Source organism: Euprymna scolopes, chromosome 14, assembly GCF_053919585.1.
Source record: "Euprymna scolopes isolate OS-2025 chromosome 14, ASM5391958v1, whole genome shotgun sequence".
Classification (NCBI taxonomy): Eukaryota; Metazoa; Mollusca; class Cephalopoda; order Sepiida; family Sepiolidae; genus Euprymna; species Euprymna scolopes.
Window position 1 is genome coordinate 37,433,083 of NC_136495.1, and position 16,185 is coordinate 37,449,267.

General features: G+C 32.1%; 1 protein-coding gene across 1 annotated transcript in view; it reads left to right on the forward strand.

Annotated features, from left to right (window-relative positions):
- The window catches only part of LOC145292960 (tetratricopeptide repeat protein 17-like), a 147,413-nt gene extending 133,588 nt beyond the window's left edge, over positions 1 to 13,825 (forward strand). The window contains exons 15-19 of the mRNA XM_080139173.1: positions 217 to 441; positions 2,214 to 2,513; positions 6,172 to 6,343; positions 10,026 to 10,123; positions 13,623 to 13,825. Of these exons, the coding sequence (XP_079995299.1) occupies positions 217 to 441; positions 2,214 to 2,513; positions 6,172 to 6,343; positions 10,026 to 10,123; positions 13,623 to 13,634 (807 nt within the window). The 3' untranslated portion in view covers positions 13,635 to 13,825. The remainder of the gene's footprint in view (positions 1 to 216; positions 442 to 2,213; positions 2,514 to 6,171; positions 6,344 to 10,025; positions 10,124 to 13,622) is intronic.
- Positions 13,826 to 16,185: the final 2,360 nt, after the last annotated feature.

Below are 16,185 nucleotides of genomic sequence, written 5' to 3' on the forward strand. Positions count from 1 at the left end.
TTATTCATAATGTCTGAAGAAATGCTGGTTTTTGTGAAAATTTTCAAACGCCATAATGTTTGAAATTGTCGATCTGGCATGGAAACAATTGTAACATAAAATGAAATACACCTCTTGTTGCTATCAATACCTTTTTTGAAATCTTGATTTTGCTTATACAGTGTATGTACATATATATATATATATATATATATGTGTGTGTGTTTGTTTTTTCAGAGCCTCAGTCCAAGTTGGATTCTCTTCAATCTGGCGGGTCTGTACTGGCGTATTCTGGGTAACACGTATCATGGCATCGAGTGTGTAAGAAGGGCTTTGTATACAGTTCCGGAGCAGTATCGAGATGTACCTCTTGTCAACCTTGCCAACATGCTCTACAAACTCGGGCGTTATGATGATGCAATACGTATTGTAAAAGATGCCCTAGCAATTAGTAATATAGAGGTGAGAAAGATGATTAAGTTTTAAAACTTAGTCAAAGCTGCATATTTTTTATTGACCAGTTTTTCTGTTTTTCTATCTGGTTTGTTTTGAAATATTTCTATTGAGTAGGCCTATATTAGAATTTGGATTATTTTGACGACTATTTTCATTTGTATTTTTTATTTTCATGTATTGTCGAATGTAACCTCTAGCCTTCTTTCAGAACTTGTGAATCTTTGTTGAACTAAAACGTCTACTTTTAAAATAATAGTATAGTTTCAGCTTCACAAATTTTAAATCTTCATTAAACAGGCGGTCCTGGACCTTAAACTATATCCAGTGGTGAGGCACCAGCTTGCAGGCTTTGGGGAGTGTGGAGCCACCCTTTAATTGCCATTGCTCCCAGGTCCACTCTGATCCAGAGTGGTAGTACCTGTTAGGGTCCCAACTATGGGTTAAATAAAAACCGACTTGAAAACAACAAATATATTCTATTAAAAAATTTTTCTTCCAAATCTTTGGATTCGGCATTAAATAACCTGAAAAGGGTTGATATGCCGTAAAACAAAAACAACCAACCATTAAACAGGCAAAAGTTATAGCCCATTGACTTAGAATGAGTGCTTTATGCCACAAACTTATCGAGTAAAGGTTGCATTGTGGTGACTAATTACTATTAATCCCTAACTTTTTTTTTACAAGGGAGTCAGCACTTATCAAGACCCAAAGGCCACTTGAGAATAAGTGTTAAGGAGTGTACAGTAGTCACCAAGACAACAACGTAGTGACTGTTAGTGGTAGAATTTGGTTATTTAAAGGGGATAGCTTAACAAAAACTGGTTTACATAACAAAGGTCCATACAAAATTTCAGCTAAATTGGTTCAGTAGTTTCTGAGAAAAAGTGGAATGGACAGCCAGATACAGACAGATAGACTAAGAGCAGCATAATATAGATTTGTAGAAACTATGTTATTACTATCTTTTAATGCCAAATTCAGTTTACTACGTACTATTTAAGACTTATGTACCATATTTTGATGCTGAATTCATAGAAAGGAATAGTCTTCTGTTTTCTTAAGACCATGTTTTATTAGGGGAGAGAGTGTAGTAACTGTTCTGTTTTTATGAGACATCTTTTTAAGTATTACTTTCTGCTTTAGGGAAGGATAGTGTAGCATATGTTCATTCATCATAATACTCTCCTCTCAGGCATTAACTCCTCTTTTAGGATGATGGCTAGTAGTATATGTTAATTTGGCATATATACTAGGAACAATATATGAAAGAGCATATTTTTGTTAGTTACATTAATGATTCTAAATATGTGAAACGGATTTTATTTAAAGAAGCAAATTGATATTTTTAAATATATTTAATAAAAAAAAACTGGTGCTACCAGATCAGGCTGGTTAATGATAATGGCTTCCTGACCAAAAATGCACCAAACATTGATATTATTGTTTTTTTTTTACTTTCCTTTTGCAAAACTCAACAGCAATTTTTCTCTACAAAAAAACCTAACCAAACTCTATGAATAAATATATGAAGATATAAAAAACATGAAGCATAAAAACATTTTTCAAAATTACTGAATTTGGTTGATATGTCATAAAACAAAAAAACAAATCATTGTGAATCATTTTTATTTTTAAAAATTGAATAAAAGAAATGAATTTTTTTATCAAGTAAGTGTATTGGATCCTTAAACATTACTTCTATTTTTTTATCTTTTTATTTATTTTTTTTTAAGCCATTAACCCATTATTTTTTTTATTTATTTATTTTTTTAAAGCCATTAACCCATTATTTTTTGGGAAATCTTCTTGTCGCAACCCACAACTATACGGGTGCTATATGGCATTACGAAAGGGCAATGCAGAATCCATTTGGTTTAAAAGAAGCTTATAATGCTTTGCGAATGATTAAATGTCAACAAAAATTCCACCAGTTGGACCAAAGTGATGCGGCTCACGACCTCAACTCAGCGGACTTTATGATATCAGGGGCATCGGGCAATGCTCCAAATTGTCAACAAAAAATTGTCTATTCTAGTTCGAATCAACACTCAAAAAGCCGTGTTTTATGTCAAACGGTAAGATGTCTTTTTATTTGCACTATGTTTCCATAAAAAGTGTTTTGTTTGAAAGATTATTTGCAATAGGGATCTGAGTTCCTTGCTTTTTAACAGAATTTTGCTTTCATTTAATCCATAAACATACAAATTTCTGCTTAACTGTCTAGATCTGGTGCTACCAGATCAGGCTGTCTGAAGATACTGGCTTCCTGACCTAGAATCCACCAATCATTAATGTTATTGTTTTTCTTTTCTCTTTGTAAAACTCAATCATGTTCTACAAGGTAAAAAAATGAAAACAATTTTCCTCTACAAAACAGCCAAACCAAACATCATGAATAAATATTTGAAGATATAAAGAACTTGAAAAATAAAGCATTTTTTCCCAAATTACCTGATTTGGTATTAAATAACCCAAAAAGATTTGATGTCATAAATAGGGCCATGACAAGAGAATATTCTTATTGTTTTGATTCTCAAGTATATATCTGACACAGTTAATCGAGAACCACATCACTCTATATAAAAGCATATAAGATATTAACTGGAGAGTCAAAATAATGAAAAGAATATTCTCTTGTCATAGCCCTAGTCATAAAACAAAGCAACAAAATAACCAATAACAAGATAGAGAGACTCTAAGGTTTGGCTGGTTCCAGGCCCAGCACCTCCTCCATTTAACAATAATTTAATTAGTAGTGTTTGCAATTAAAAATGTATGCTGAAAAATTGGATATTGGTTAGATTTTTTTTATAAATGAAAACTATTTTTAGTTTTTAAATAGTATTTTTACAATAAATGATAGAATTTAATCTACTTCATGGTTGTCATTCCCAGGGAATCTGCCTAGGTATATGCAAAATGAATGGTTGATCTCCACTTCAATTAAAACTTCATAAACATAAAAAAAATCAACCAATTTTAATGAAATTTTTATTATTTATTAACTATCACAGAATCTAATGTACCCATTATGTTTTTTAAATTTTAGTGAGAATATATTTTGTGTAAACAAAAAACATCTTTACTAAAATTATATTTTTAGGTATAAAAAATACATGAATTTATTTATTTTTTTTAATGAAAATAAAGCATCATAATAATTACAAAAAAAATGTTTTTCAAATATTTTTTAGTTCCAGAAAATCTAATATTTATCTTTTTAAGAAATTGTTACAATTAATTCAAATTTAGCTGAATTTTTATTTTTCTATTTGTTATGATAGCATTTTTCATTATAATATTTTTTTTGGTATGTATAAATAGGTATATATATTTTTTGGGTTTGTATTACTGTACACATAGATTCGAAAAAGTTGTCAAAAAACAAATATAGAACAAATAAATGTTATCAAAGGCAAGATAAGTTACTTTTCTACCTAACTGGATATAATTCACGTGTTTTTATTCAGTGTAACATGTTTATTCAGCTCGAAAAACATGCAATGTTTACCGATGTATTGGAAAATTCAAAATGGCAGCCGACTGTCTCTCGGAGAGGGTACGTTTGGGAAAAGGTATTATAAATAATAAACTAGACAAAATACTGTTAGAAAACAACCGAATACATGTCAACTTATGTCACGGTAACATATATTGAGCGAATTTCTAACAGTATTTTGTCTAGTTTATTATTTATAATACCTTTTCCCAAACGTACCCTCTCCGAGAGACAGTCGGCTGCCATTTTGAATTTTCCAATACATCGGTAAACATTGCATGTTTTTCGAGCTGAATAAACATGTTACACTGAATAAAAACACAAAAAATATATCCAGTTAGGTAGAAAAGTAACTTATCTTGCCTTTGATAACATTTATTTGTTCTATATTTGTTTTTTGACAACTTTTTCGAATCTATGTGTACAGTAATACAAACCCTATTTTTTTTCTTTTAGGAGTTAACTTTAGGTTTTTATCTTTCAAGCACAATAAAAAAATTAATGAGAAACTAATAACAAAATAGAAACCGTTTTTTATACCCATAGTAACTAAGCTACCACCATTTTTGCATGTACCTACCATGGACTAAAACAAAAAATTATTTTCACCTGACAAGAAGGTTGTTAAACTTTGAGGATTATCTTCCTTTAAAAGGACTCTTGGAAGAACTGATAACAACGCATGCTACAATAGTAAAAAATACTAACACTAACCTATCTTTATAAAATTCAATATGTGTGATGTTTGTGTGTTCCCTATAGGAAGAAAGGTTAAATAATCTACATAAAATCTAAAAGTGTATTCTTATATAAAATTTACTAGGGAAGATAATTAGAAGTGTGTACAAATCTCTAAATACATCCCTAATGGAGCTATTAGGGCATAGCTCTATTAAAACTTCAAATATATCCTATTTTCATGAAAGTTAAATCTTATATATAAAATTTTCTGGGAAAGACAATGGAAGTGGTCTTAAATCCTATAGTGCCCTTCTAATCTAAGAGAGCTATGGGGACTGAAATTCCTTTAAAACTTCAAAGATATCCTATTTTAAGGAAATTTATGTAATACTAGCATTTCAGCCTGGCGTTACCCGGGTGTTTGGATGTATATGTTAAGCAAAAAAAAAAAGAAAAGAAAAAGTAGTAGTAGGAAGGTAGGCTCGAACCTGTACCGCGAAGGAGGAAAAGAATCGGAAAAAACCTTGACGTCTTTGCTGTTACAATCACCGCCAAACCGGAAGTGATTTATGTTTGAATTAAGTCTAGACAATCGAAAGGAGAGGATGACTTTAAAAAATATCGGCGAAAAAAGCGCCTCCCCCCTGTAGAAAAGTGCGCATTTGAAGGTGAAGATATTAATGTTTTAAACAATTTTTCTATATTTGTCGTCTAAGAGGTCGAACTTCAAAACAAGACTGATCTTGGTAAAATCTGTCGCCTCTGTCGGAAGTTTTAGGCAGACATGCAAACATGTATACATACATACATTTATATATTTGTAACTAAAAATTTTCGACCCAAACCAATTAAAAAGCTTACCCTATCTCTAAATACCCCTTATGTAAAATTTCAAATGTTTAGACCAGAAATTGTCTGAGTAATTTGGTAATTTGATCCCTTAACAGCCAAATTTCTGGCCGAAAACGGATTACAAAGATTTTCCCAAATCTCAGTACCCTGTATATCAAATTTCGAGTCTGTAGACTGAAAATTGACAGAGTTATTGCATAGGAAAATGTACACAGACAGACACACAGACACATTCACTTATATATATATAGATGTAAAAAAAATTCTCTTGGGAAGACAATGGAACTAATTCTGGATCTTTGTTACTTGAATATCTAGGTTCTCCTATCTCTAAGTGACCCGTGGGGACAGAATCCCCTTAAAACTTCAAATCCGATTTTAATGAAATATATAAGACATTAATTCAAAGAGTTTTCAAACATTTTAGCTTCTTCTGACTATATTGGGATGCGAAAATGGAAGAGAGGTAAAACAAAGAAAGTGATATAATGTTGAGCAATGTGAAAAAGTCCATAGTAATGATCCTCGTTCAATCTCGAGCAATGTTGAGTCATACTGCTAGTATTTAATAAAACCAATCTTCTCTGGTAATTTTTGTTGTTGTTAATTTATCACAATATATAAATTTTATCCAAGCTGATAAATTTGAATCAGAAAAAGTTGTTGCACTTTTTAAAATTCTCTCTCTTTTGTTTGTTCAGGAAAATGGTGAAGAAAGATGCGTTATTGAAACACAAAGTCATTCCACATCATCGGAATTCAATGGGCCGTGTTTACAGACATGTACGATAATTCCGATAAAATTAGAATCCTGTTCTTCTGATGTCACATTAGAAAGCACCGTAGGTGTTGCTACTGTATCAGCCGTGGAAGGTAAGTGTCAACAACTATGCCTGTGCATTTTATTTTTTTTTTTTTCCGATTCAAATTGTTTGTGAGAGTTTGCAGGTAATAATAGGTATTTCTTTTGTTCACTCAAACACAGCATATTTCAACTGATAAAAAAATAGTATTATAAACTATTTAAAAAATGTTTTCAGAATAAACTATTCAAAATATATATTGAAACTCCCTAAAAACCTTCCAGTCATAACAAAATTTTTTATTTGATTGTCTGTAATAAAAAACATTTCAATTATAAAGAAAAGTATTATTTGATTATTCATAAAAAAAATAAAAAATTTCTAATCATGAAGACCAATTTGATAATCTTCCATGTTAATATTTAAAAAAAAAATGGTGACAATAAATCCCCCACCTCAACATTAAACCTAAAATTTAATGTTAAACCCTACCCGTCTATTTCTGATGTTAAAATTGAAAGTGGTCAGTTATACTATTTCTCTTTTATCATAATTTGTATGAGTTTTATAAAGTACTAACCTTCTAAAAATCATGTGTCAAAATTTGAGCTCAACTGGGTTATTAGGTCACCAATTGCAATTATTTAAGTGAAATTACTGTTGAATATTTTCAAAATAATTTAAAAATCTGAATTTCAATTTTTGATAAAGCATTGCTTCCTGATGGGAATAAATTACTGTTCAAGAAAAGAAATGGCTTGATAAGTGTTATTTGGACTCTGCTCCCATTGGAAACAATGAGGTGATATGCTGACTTTAAACACAGTCATACAGACACAAATTATGCTGAGCATTTAGGGTGCCTAAATTTGGTAGTTGAACATATCGCACTCAAAAGTAATGTGGATCATTTTCTAGCCTCAACATTTCTTGGAGGCATAATGCCTCCAAGAAATGTTGACCATTCTAAATAATATTACACTCAGAAAGCAATGGGAACAATTTACAATCACTTTTGTTCTGAAAGCAATGTGATCTATTTCCTAAAATTGTGCCCTAAAACAATATGAGCATTTCTTAAAATGCATTCTGAAGAAATATGAACTAGTTTTTAGCGACGCTTTCTAAACGAAAGTCCATTAATTGAAATATGTGTTCTGTTCCTATTCATTTCACTCTACATAAGGACAGAATTAATTATACACAAGGACGGTTTTTAATATGGAAAAATTCAGCTCCTCAAAAGAGCACCCTGAATTGGGATAAAAATAAAAATTGTCTCTATCTAGAAAGATTTAGCATTTACTAATCGAGTACAGAAAAGATTAAGTGTAGTAGAACAGTTACTACATTTTGTTATTAGTTTACAAAGCCAAGAAAGGATTTGTGCTGTCTCAAATAAAAAAAAAATCTATTTTAATAATTCGATATTTAATTTTGCAATTAAATTAGAATGTTTTATCATTTGGAATGTTTTTTTCTAAATTTACTTTTAATTAATCAAATTAATTTTTAATAAAATTGGTCATTAATTTTTTTTTTTTTTTACATAGGCATCACCACTTATCAAGGCCCAGGGGCCACTCGAGGATAAGGGTTAAAGAGTGTACAGTAGTCAATTGGACAATATAGTAATTGTCAGTAATGGAAATTCAGTAAATTTGTTAACTTAAAGGGGACGGCTTATCAAGAAATTGTTTACATTGGACTTGAAGACAACCATATTGTAGTCAGCTGGAAAGTAAGAAAACGGAAGACAGTTCCACAGGCGTGCAGTTCTAAGAAAGAAGCTTTGTTCATGGGATCTACATTTAGGTTTAGGCACAGATAAAGAGTGGGGGAAATTATTGATAGTGTTTTCAGCTAGACGAGTGTTTCTTGTGAAAGTTTGGCGAGGGTGGGGGACCATGGATTGAAGCTCAGTCGAGCACTTGTCATGAAAATAACGATAAAGCAAAGACAAACTCGCTACATCTCTTCTGTGAGAAAGAGGTTGCAGGAAAGAGAAAAGGACATCTCCTATGAGGCTACAAAGTCTATTTTAAACTCTATCAAGGCAGGATAAATCCTTTCTAGCAGCTCCTGCCCAGATGTGGCAACATTACTCCATCCTTGGACGAACTTGGCTCTTATATAAATATATGCATCAGAAGAAGGATCCCACCATTTTTCCAGCGGCTTTGGCAACAGATTTGATGTATGTGTTCTATTTCAGGTCAGGAGTAAAGGTCAAGCTCAGAAGCTTGTCAAAACATGAGGCCTCTCCAAGACGAGAGCCATTCATTTCAATTGATGCCAGATGGGGATTAGAGCGTTGATGATGTAAAGATAGAAGCTTGGTTTTAGATGCATTAAAAGTAACCAGCCACTCCTTTCCCCATTGTACCACATGCTCAACATCAGAGGAGAGAGAGAATCGGAGAGAACTTGATCATTTATGGTCTTAGATGTGCTACTATAGATGGTAGTGTCATCAGCATAAATGTCTACGAATGATGTAAGGGTGTGATTTGGAAGATCATTAATGTAAATCAGGAAGAGAGTTGGGCCCAAGATGGAATCCTGAGGGACTCCAGCATTAATACTGTGAGCTTCTGATTTCTGCCCATCAACTACTACTCTTATGAACCTATCAGAGAGAAATGATTTGATAATTGAGAAGACATTTTCAGCTATACCATAGCTGGAGATCTTGTGAAGTAAACCTTTATGCCATACCCTATCAAAGGCTTTTGATACGTCAAGAGCAATTGCCCTAGAAACGTTGCCTCCGTCGAGAGATTCGCTAATCCTATGAGATATAACTGTAAATACATCTGCTGTAGATCTAGCAGAACAGAAACCATATTGTGTGTCACTAAGAAGGTAATTTTTGCTGAGATGGTTGATTACTTCTCTATTTAACACAGATTCCAGCAACTTACACATGATGCACAGGAGACTTATTGGCCTGTATTGAGAGGGGGATGAATGATCACCTGAATTCTTAAATACAGGGCAAACTGATGAGGTTTTCCAAGGTGATGGGAAGCAATTCTCCTTAAGACAACGTTTAAACAGTTTTGTAAGTATGGGTGCTAGTTCTGGTTGAAGTTTTCTGAGTACTATAATTGGAATACCGTCAGGGCCGGTTGCTTTACTGGAATCAAGGTTTTTGATTAGCTTGGCAACATCACGTAGATATTTCTATATCACATAGCATGTTTTCTGATACAGGAGGAAATATTTGGGGTTGGTGGTCTTGGCCGCAAAGGGTAGAATTAGCTGCAAAGTTCTTGGCAAAGAGTTTGGCTTTGTCTGATGCTGACAAGATTACCTCAGGTCCATTGATGATAGTTGGGATAGAGCACACGTTTCTGTTCTGGATTCTGTTTGCTATTTGCCAAAACTGGTGGGAACCAAGTCGCTGCTCAGCTACTTTGGACTTGATTGACTAAGCATGCAACTCTCTTGTGTTCTTTATTACTTTTTCACAATGGTTGCTGGCAGTTCTGAAAGCATCTTAGTCTCAGTACATCTATTACGTTTGAAGCAATGGAAAAAGTTATTTCTGTGCGCAATGGCAGCAGCACATTCTGGAGAGAACCATGGCTGGCTGTTAGGTTTTTGCTAAAACTTTTTCGAGGGTATGAAACGGTCAATACCTACAATTAACCATTCTTAAACAATTTAGAAGTTTATTTCTTAAATCTTTGTTTATTTATACTAAGATCTACAAATTCTTTTTCTTTTTTTTATCACTTTTCTTTCAGTTGATGGAGAACTTAGTGGCACTGTAGCTGAGGTCAGTGAATTTTATGAAAGAAAAGAATTATGTGCAGAAGATGAATGCAGCCAATTCAAAGTACAGGTATATCTATCTATCTCTATCTCTCTCTCTCTCTCTCTCTCTCTCTATATATATATATATATATATATATATATATATATATATATATATATAAAGGGTCGTTCAAAAAGTAATGCCTCCAATTTTTTAACTAAAAAAACTAAAATGTTGAAGAGCTATAAAGATGGGAGTGATACCATTAAAATGAGCAACCTTTTGTGCTCCAGAATTTATTCTTTTACATAGTCACCACTATTCTCCATGCATTTTTGCCAGCCTCTTTTCATGTAAGTCTGGAGCATGCTTTGTCAGTGACATCATTGTCACCACTCTGAAATCAACAAACCCATCTCCTAACTGTGTTGACATCAACTGCATCGGCTTTATAAAGGTTCAACAGGCGTCAGTAAATGTTGTTCAGTTTTTTTCTGCATGGAGGAATCTCTGCTTCTGACACACAGCCATGATAGGGGTTGCTTTATTAGAGTCTTACAACATCAATATCTGCAACAGAGACATGAAACTTTCAGGTCATAAATGCATGTTCAATTATAATAACAATGCAATTTGCAAATTCCTCTGATCAATTTAGGCAGAATTAAAAGATAGGAGGCATTACTTCTGGTACGTCACTTGTATATTTTTATATATTAAGTTAGGACATTTACACTGGGGGTCAGTAAGATTAAAAGGCCAAATTCTTAATAAAAAATAAAACAATTGCTAATATAATGATATGTCAGTTTAATTAATTTGCATAATGCTTTGTGAAAGGGCATTTCATTAATTTACTATTCATTCTTGTTTTCTAAATGATTGTTTTCATTTTTTTATTGCACATAGTTCTATGTGTGCATATTTAGTTAGATTGTGGATGAAAAATTAGCGATTAGAGTGTTTACCCTTTTTATAGTCAATTTATGTCTAGGGGTTATTGGTTGGTTGGTTGGTTGTTTTTGTTTTACGGCATATCAACCTTTTTCAGGTTATTTAATGCCGAATCTAGTGATTTTGAGGAACGATTTTTTAATGGAGTATATTTGTTTTTTAAGTCGGATTCTATTTAATCCATAGTTGGGACCCTAACAGGTACTACCACTCCAGGTCAGAGTGGACCTTGGAGCAATGGCAATTAAAGGGTGGCTCCACACTCCCCAAGGCTTGCAAGCTTGGGCCTCACCATCAGATATAGTTTAAGGTCATATCCAGGACCTCTAGGGGTTGTGATCTGGTTCTACATTGTATATTATGATAAACAAAACCTCACCCCCAACACACACATGCAGCCAAACAAACAAGTCAATCAGTACCCTCATCTCATCACACACATTAATTTTATTGCAAAATTAGGTGTGAGTCCGTAACTACCCCTCTCCATGAAAATCAAAAATAGAAAAATCTTTATGATGTATGTACCTGTGATGGAAAGAAAATATCATACACCAAAAATCAGGTAAATTGATCAAGTAGTCTAATTTAAACAAAAGACTAAAAAAAATTGTAGCTAAACGATGATCAATCATCTGTTGATGCCCTTTTGCAAGATAAGGAAGATAATTCCAGATAATTCAAACTTACAAGATTTTAGAAAGCCATTTTTAATATGGAAATGGATTGGTATGCCTACGAACTCTCATTAATCGTTTAAAAATGATTTTTATAAAATTAAAACTACTTGAGCAATTTTGATTTTTGGTGGCATATTTTTTTTCGTCACAGATTTTCATAAAGATTTTTTTTTTTTTTCATGGAGGTGGGATATGAACTAGCACTCAAAATTAAATCCCAACATAATGCATTTTGTACACAAGACTGCCCTTTTTATTCTATTTAATTATAAATTAAAAACGCCTCCCCTTCCAAATACTGCAGCCAAGCAAACAATTCAGTGAATATCCGTATGACCACCAAAAAGTTTATTTCATTATGAAATTAAATTCTACCATAATGCCTTTCAGTTTTTTTTTCTTCTTTACCCTAAACAAGGCATATTGATACTTGGATGTAAGGGGCTACTATTTGGGATCATATTTAAAGGAGATAAGCTCAGTTTACATTACATTTAAACTTCTGCATGTCAGTACAGTCAGAGAAACAGGTGACATGGAGGGAATTCCAAAGTTTAGCAGTCTGAAGGCATCTAGGGGTCTCTACAATGAAGGGGTTGGATTTTATTGCTAGACAGATTTGTTGGGATATGTACATTGAGTGCAAAGTCGGCCATTTTATTTTTTGTAGGGATTATAAGTTAAAAATAAAATCCCAACTGCAAATGTAGACACATAAGTACACTGGACATGCAAACAAGTTGTGGATACTCCTCCTCCACTCTTTTACCTGAATAAATTTTTCCAATATTTTTCTTTGCATTATTCAAATTATAAATAACTTGTTAAAACTATCATGAGACAGTTTTAACAAGATACTACTTGTATTCTGTTTTTTTGATTTTCTCTTCATGGTACCCAAGTGAAATACGTTTAGTTATCCAACTGCCAAAAGATGCATTTCTCCAAATGCAACGGCCACAAACAAAATACCTATCATTGCTGAGTCTCTTTTTGGTGCTTACATAGTATTAACTACAAGTGAAAATCGCATTACAAGTAAAAACTCCTTAATATACTTACATATCATGCAAAATAAGTATCCCCACCAAAAATTAGAAAAAATGATGAAGGAGAAGTTTAATTACAAGTAAAAATCCAATTTTATTGTATCGTTTTTCATTTTCACTTGGTTAAATGAAAGACTGAGTTATCTCCCCTGCTTTATGGGTACTTTTAATATTGGTACTTATACAGTTTAATCAAGATATTAAAAAATGAAAATATCGAAAAAAAGGTTATATTGTATGTATCCGTTATGGAATGAAGTTCTTCAAAATAAAATTTCACTTAATTTCATCAAGTAGTTTTTTTGGGTTTTTTTTACAGCGAAAAATCAATTTGTTATGATACCAAGCAAAGGGTTCGATTTTTAGGAAGAAAAGCTAGTAATAAAGATGGGGTGGGAGTGTCGGCGCTTTAACTGGAGTTATCTCCCCGTGGCGTGTTCAAAAAATTCCATAATGGCTGACTTCAACGTGCTCTCATAAAAACGTGGTTTTTCGGAGTAAAAAAAAAACTACTCGATCAAATTAAATGAAATCTCTAAATATTTAACTATGAAGGAGTTATTTTTTCCAATTATCATAAAAACACGTGTAAAATGTGCAGATGTTTTCTCAAGCGTAAAAAATACACTTGTAGGGGATGTTCTATAGATTTTCATTTTAATATTAGTTAAAAACAATATTTATTTTATCATTACTACTAGCAATGGAAGATATTGCTGTTAACAAAATTAAATAGAAAAATACAATTAAAAGAATCGTTTTTGGCATTGGAAAATAGGTACTAATACAGTTTTTTTTTTTTTATACAATTTTTTTATATACAATTTTTTTTGTGCATTTTTTTTATATACAATTTTTTTTATGCATTTTTTATATACAATTTTTCTTTTTAATTTTTTCCAGCCACATGTATGAACTATTTGTCTCCAACCTGGACTTCCCTCACCTCTCCGATGATGACCCTGGACAATACTCAAAACTCAATTGATCTCTTACAATTTTTTCTTTAATTAAAAAAAAAAAAAAAGACAGCAACAAAAAAGAAAACCCTCCTCCTCCACCTTTATGGATATATATATATATATATATATATATATATATATATATATATATATAAAAAGAAACAGCAGCAAAAAATACACTTGTTATCCCCAATTTTATTTTAGTTGTTACTGTGATCGAATATGTTACATCCTTTAAGTTCTGATGAATAAGGATTTTAATAAATATACGGTGATGTTCCCTCCCCAAATGCCATGGAAATGTTCATAAAATTCACAATGTTCACTGCAATCCAATCATATTTGATGCACATAAACTTCAATACAGCTTGACTTGTCCACCAAGTTTCAATCATGAATGTCCAACAGTCTTTGTTTTTATTATTTAACAATCATAAGTATATGTAGATATGACATGCAAAATGATACACTCTTCTCTTGGCACCGCCCTGATTTTGGCTGTACTGAGTTTAGCAATAGTCTAGTAAATGTTTTGATAGACATTATCTTTGTGATAATTCTATAGATAAAATATTGTGGGCGAAGATAAGATCTGGTGAGTTTTTAGTCCATTCAGGATCACATCTCTCCTATTGATGAGATGCTCACCAAAGTGTCCTCCACACATCATTGAATGTTGTTAGGCATTCATGACTTGGTGAACGAGTTAGACTAAATTGTACTTGTACAAAATATGGTTGGTTTGCAGAAAGGATTGTGATTTTTTATTAATGATTCCATCAGTGGCCATTTTTTTGGTGGGGGTCACCCTGTACAAAATAAAAAAAAAACAAAATTTTCCTCTTCTTCCAGAAAAATTTAAAAAAGATTTTTTATTGATGCAAAATAGAAAATTCCTAAAAATTTGGACATTATAATCTGAAGCAAAATACATTTCTGTTGGAGAGAAAATGCTGTTTTTATTTAAATGCCAAGTTTTTTTTTGTTTTGTTTTTTGCATGTTAGGATATCTCATTTAATTTATATGTTAGTTGCTTGTTCATTTTTCAGATTTTTCTACAGGGTAACCAAAATTAAATGCTACCCACTCATAGAATCGTTAATAGAATTCACAATCGTTTCTGAAATTCAACGAATGTTTTGTAGAAATAAGTTTATCTATGCCTGACTCATCCACCAAGTTCAACATGTGCGTGTCCAACAGTCTCTGTTTTATTGTTATTCAGTATTTTTTAAACGGACACTTCTATATTACAAGTGTACCTGGACATAATGGATTTCGAATGTGATGGTTCTTTTTTAGGAATAAGATCGAGATTATCTCTGATGACACCCACAGATAAAAATCCGCGGGAAAGTCAAGTGACTGTGAAGTCTATTCATGATCACACTTTCTATTAATAAAACTGTCATGAAACGGTCCCGTCATATTATTGAACGATGATAAAACAAAGACTGTTGGACAATCATGACTGAATCTTGGTGGACAAATTAGGCATAGATTGAATTGTATTTTTACCAAATATGGTTGAATTGTGAATGTTATTAAGGATTCCATGGGTGCCATTTTTGGGTGGGGTGGGGCCACACTATATTATAAAGTTAAATAATTTCTATAAGTTAAATATTATCAATTTAAATTATGAGTTAAATATTATAAATGTAAATAATTTCTATAAGTTTGTCCAGAAAATAATATTTTTTAAGGCTGAGATAAGATTACATGCTTAATAAAATTTTTTTAATGAAATCAATTTTCAAGTTATTGAATAAACATTTAACAACCATTTATGTTATTACGATAAAAATCACTAAATCTACACTTGTACAGGCTAACAGCTGATATCAAGGGGTTGAGGATATGTTACATAGAGAGAAATAATGAGAATGATACAATTGATGTTTAATTTGAGTCTTAAATACAAACTTTGATCTGATGACTTCAGAGGAAGATTAAAACTGGACAGATCAACAAAAAAAAAAAAACATAGGCAGAAGTGATATGAATGGACTTGAAAGAAAGATGGATCAATAAAGAACTAAAAATCTGTCCAGTGCATGCGAACATGTGAAATGGACATTCAATCAAATATGATGGTGATGACATTTAGCACCAACAGCATATCATGACATTGTTATTCTTTGATTCCCACGCATTGTCTATCATTTTCTTCATCGGCAGAAACAACTGTTCACCTCTTTTATTGTTATGTAATGGTTGACTTATTGGATAGTGATGTCTTTCAGCAGTGATGACAGTAGCAGTCGTAGAGATATTAATAATCTCCATTCTCTTTGTAACTAAAATAATAGAAGCAGTTAAAAAGAACAACAAATGACTTTATTATTTCCTTTGTGGATTTGGTTTAATTCTTACAGTAATCCATACAGTAATTTACATTTAGATGAACTGCATCTTCTTTCAATCCCCATAGGTGTGGTAGAAGCCCCGAAATCAGCATTGCCAGTTTGCTTTGATGCTAGAACTCCCAAGAGGTAGAATT